Source organism: Teleopsis dalmanni, chromosome X (genome assembly GCF_002237135.1).
Source record: "Teleopsis dalmanni isolate 2A chromosome X, ASM223713v2, whole genome shotgun sequence".
Lineage (NCBI taxonomy): Eukaryota > Metazoa > Arthropoda > Insecta > Diptera > Diopsidae > Teleopsis > Teleopsis dalmanni.
In genome coordinates, this window is record NC_051848.1 from 12,510,798 (window position 1) to 12,512,813 (window position 2,016).

Here is a 2,016-nt window from a genome sequence, read left to right on the forward strand (position 1 = left end):
ATTTTTGTCTCTATTTTTTATCCTTTCAGGTGCAATATTGAAACTTTTGCGGCAAATTCCAAAGAGACTGGTACCTCGTGCAGCTACTGTGATTCCTGCACATATTCGCATAATCTAGAAAAAAATACCTTGAGTGCTATATACTACTAAGTGACTAGTCGGCTCGTTGTGACTAGTCTAGACTGTAAATAATAGTTTTTAGTTCTACAAACATTTTTTTAACGATATACTCGTATAATGTTAAATTCTGAGTGCTATTGACTGCATCATACCTTAGAGGTGCAAATTTCTAAATGTGAATTTTTTGAAGCTGAACCACCGATTGGATATCCTAATAGAATTTTCTGAAACTACTTAGGCTCGAGCTGTTGTAGAAGTTAAAATGTCTACTTGTGGTACATATGTTTCAACTGGAACTGTTGAAGTCACTAAGGCTCTACAAGATGGCGAAAAATTCATTAAATGGGACGATGTAAGTATATTTGTTTTAATGGTTCTCTTATTATAGGTCAAGTATATATAATTAGTCCTTTGTTCATTACTAGATATAAATAAGATTTGTTTAAAATTTGTTTAATTTTTTTTTTTATTTTATTTTAATAAACTTTAAATTTTTTTAATTAATATTTTTGTAAAATTTTTTGTCATTCCTGTGTTTGTTGCCATGTCGATTTCCTGGTTTTATGCTTTATAGTTCTTAATATTTTCGTTGATCCACAATTTGAAATTTGTTACACCAGTGTAGACTGATGGGTTTTTAGTAGTAGCGCAAGGAGTGTAGCCCCATGAGACAATACCGGCTAATTCAGGGCCAGATTTTGTGTAAAGTACCAATGGACCGCCAGAGTCACCATTGCAAGCACCATCAGCTGTACCAGCAGTGTATGAACATATGTTAACTGGATCGATTGGAGCACTGCTAGGTAAGGCAGCTTTGCATTCGTTGTAACCAATGATATCGGCATCGAGAGTTTGCAAAACATTTGGTAAAGCACCAGAATTGTCACGACCCCAACCGAAAAGTTTTCCTCTACCAGATTGTTCGTATTGGCCAGATGGAACAGAGATTTTACCAACTGCTGCAGAACCGTCACGAGTTAAAGCATTTAAGTTGAATGCTTCTTCAACGTAAATAAGACCAATGTCATTAGGACCGACGCCACCACCATATTTCTCATGTATGATGAAGTTCTTGCTGGTAACCTTGCGAACTTGTACGTCAGCTTCATTATTGCGGGAATGTAAACCGGCTACAAGGCTGAAAGAACTATAAGCCAAGCAGTGAGCAGCTGTTAAGACCCAATGTTCATCAATGATAGAGCCAGCACAGAAGTGTGAAGTGGTTTTAAATGACACAATATAAGGAGCTTCACCCTTTTCTGCTTCGTAACCGTTGATGATGCGTCCGCTTGGAAAACCGGGCTGGACAATTGATTCAAGGCTAGCAGCGCTAACGGTGGCCACAGCCAAAGCAAGAATGACAAAAAGCTTCATGTTGATTGGAAATACTTGTTTAGTATGATTTCGATGTATGGCAATTAAGGCTTTTATACAAAAATCTTGCGAAGTAATATTCTATAATCTAATTGGTTATCTACAAGAGGTCGTTTAGCCGTGAGCTGAAGTGCAGTTATAAAGCACTCTGATTAGGTTAAAGACATACCGAAGATATCAATTGTAAATTAAATCGAATGGCTTTTATTGCACCACTTAGACTTCGACTATTCTTGGCTCTATTTTGGGAAATTTTTGCTTTGTTTATTTTTGCTATAATTTATGTCACCAAATCGATACGCGCTCGTCTACATTGTTTATGTTTTCATTTTTCTATTTTTATTTTATTTACGTTCTTTGCTGATCTTTTTTGAATTCTTTCACTTCAGTACTTGGTTTAGTCCTATCCGATAAGATGGATTTCTCTTATCATTTTGATATATACTTTAAGTAAAAGTTCTGTAGAATATCTTATCGAAGTGAAATTTATGCTTTTTCTAATTAAAGGATTTAACATAGAAA

At 35.4% G+C, this 2,016-nt stretch overlaps 1 protein-coding gene across 1 annotated transcript; it reads right to left on the minus strand.

Annotated features, from left to right (window-relative positions):
* Positions 1-594: 594 nt before the first annotated feature.
* On the minus strand, positions 595-1,526 carry LOC119661873 (lectizyme). The gene has a single exon (XM_038071378.1). It carries the CDS (start codon positions 1,492-1,494, stop codon positions 682-684), a length of 813 nt encoding a protein of 270 aa, XP_037927306.1. The 5' UTR covers positions 1,495-1,526; the 3' UTR covers positions 595-681.
* Between the last annotated feature and the right edge of the window lie 490 nt (positions 1,527-2,016).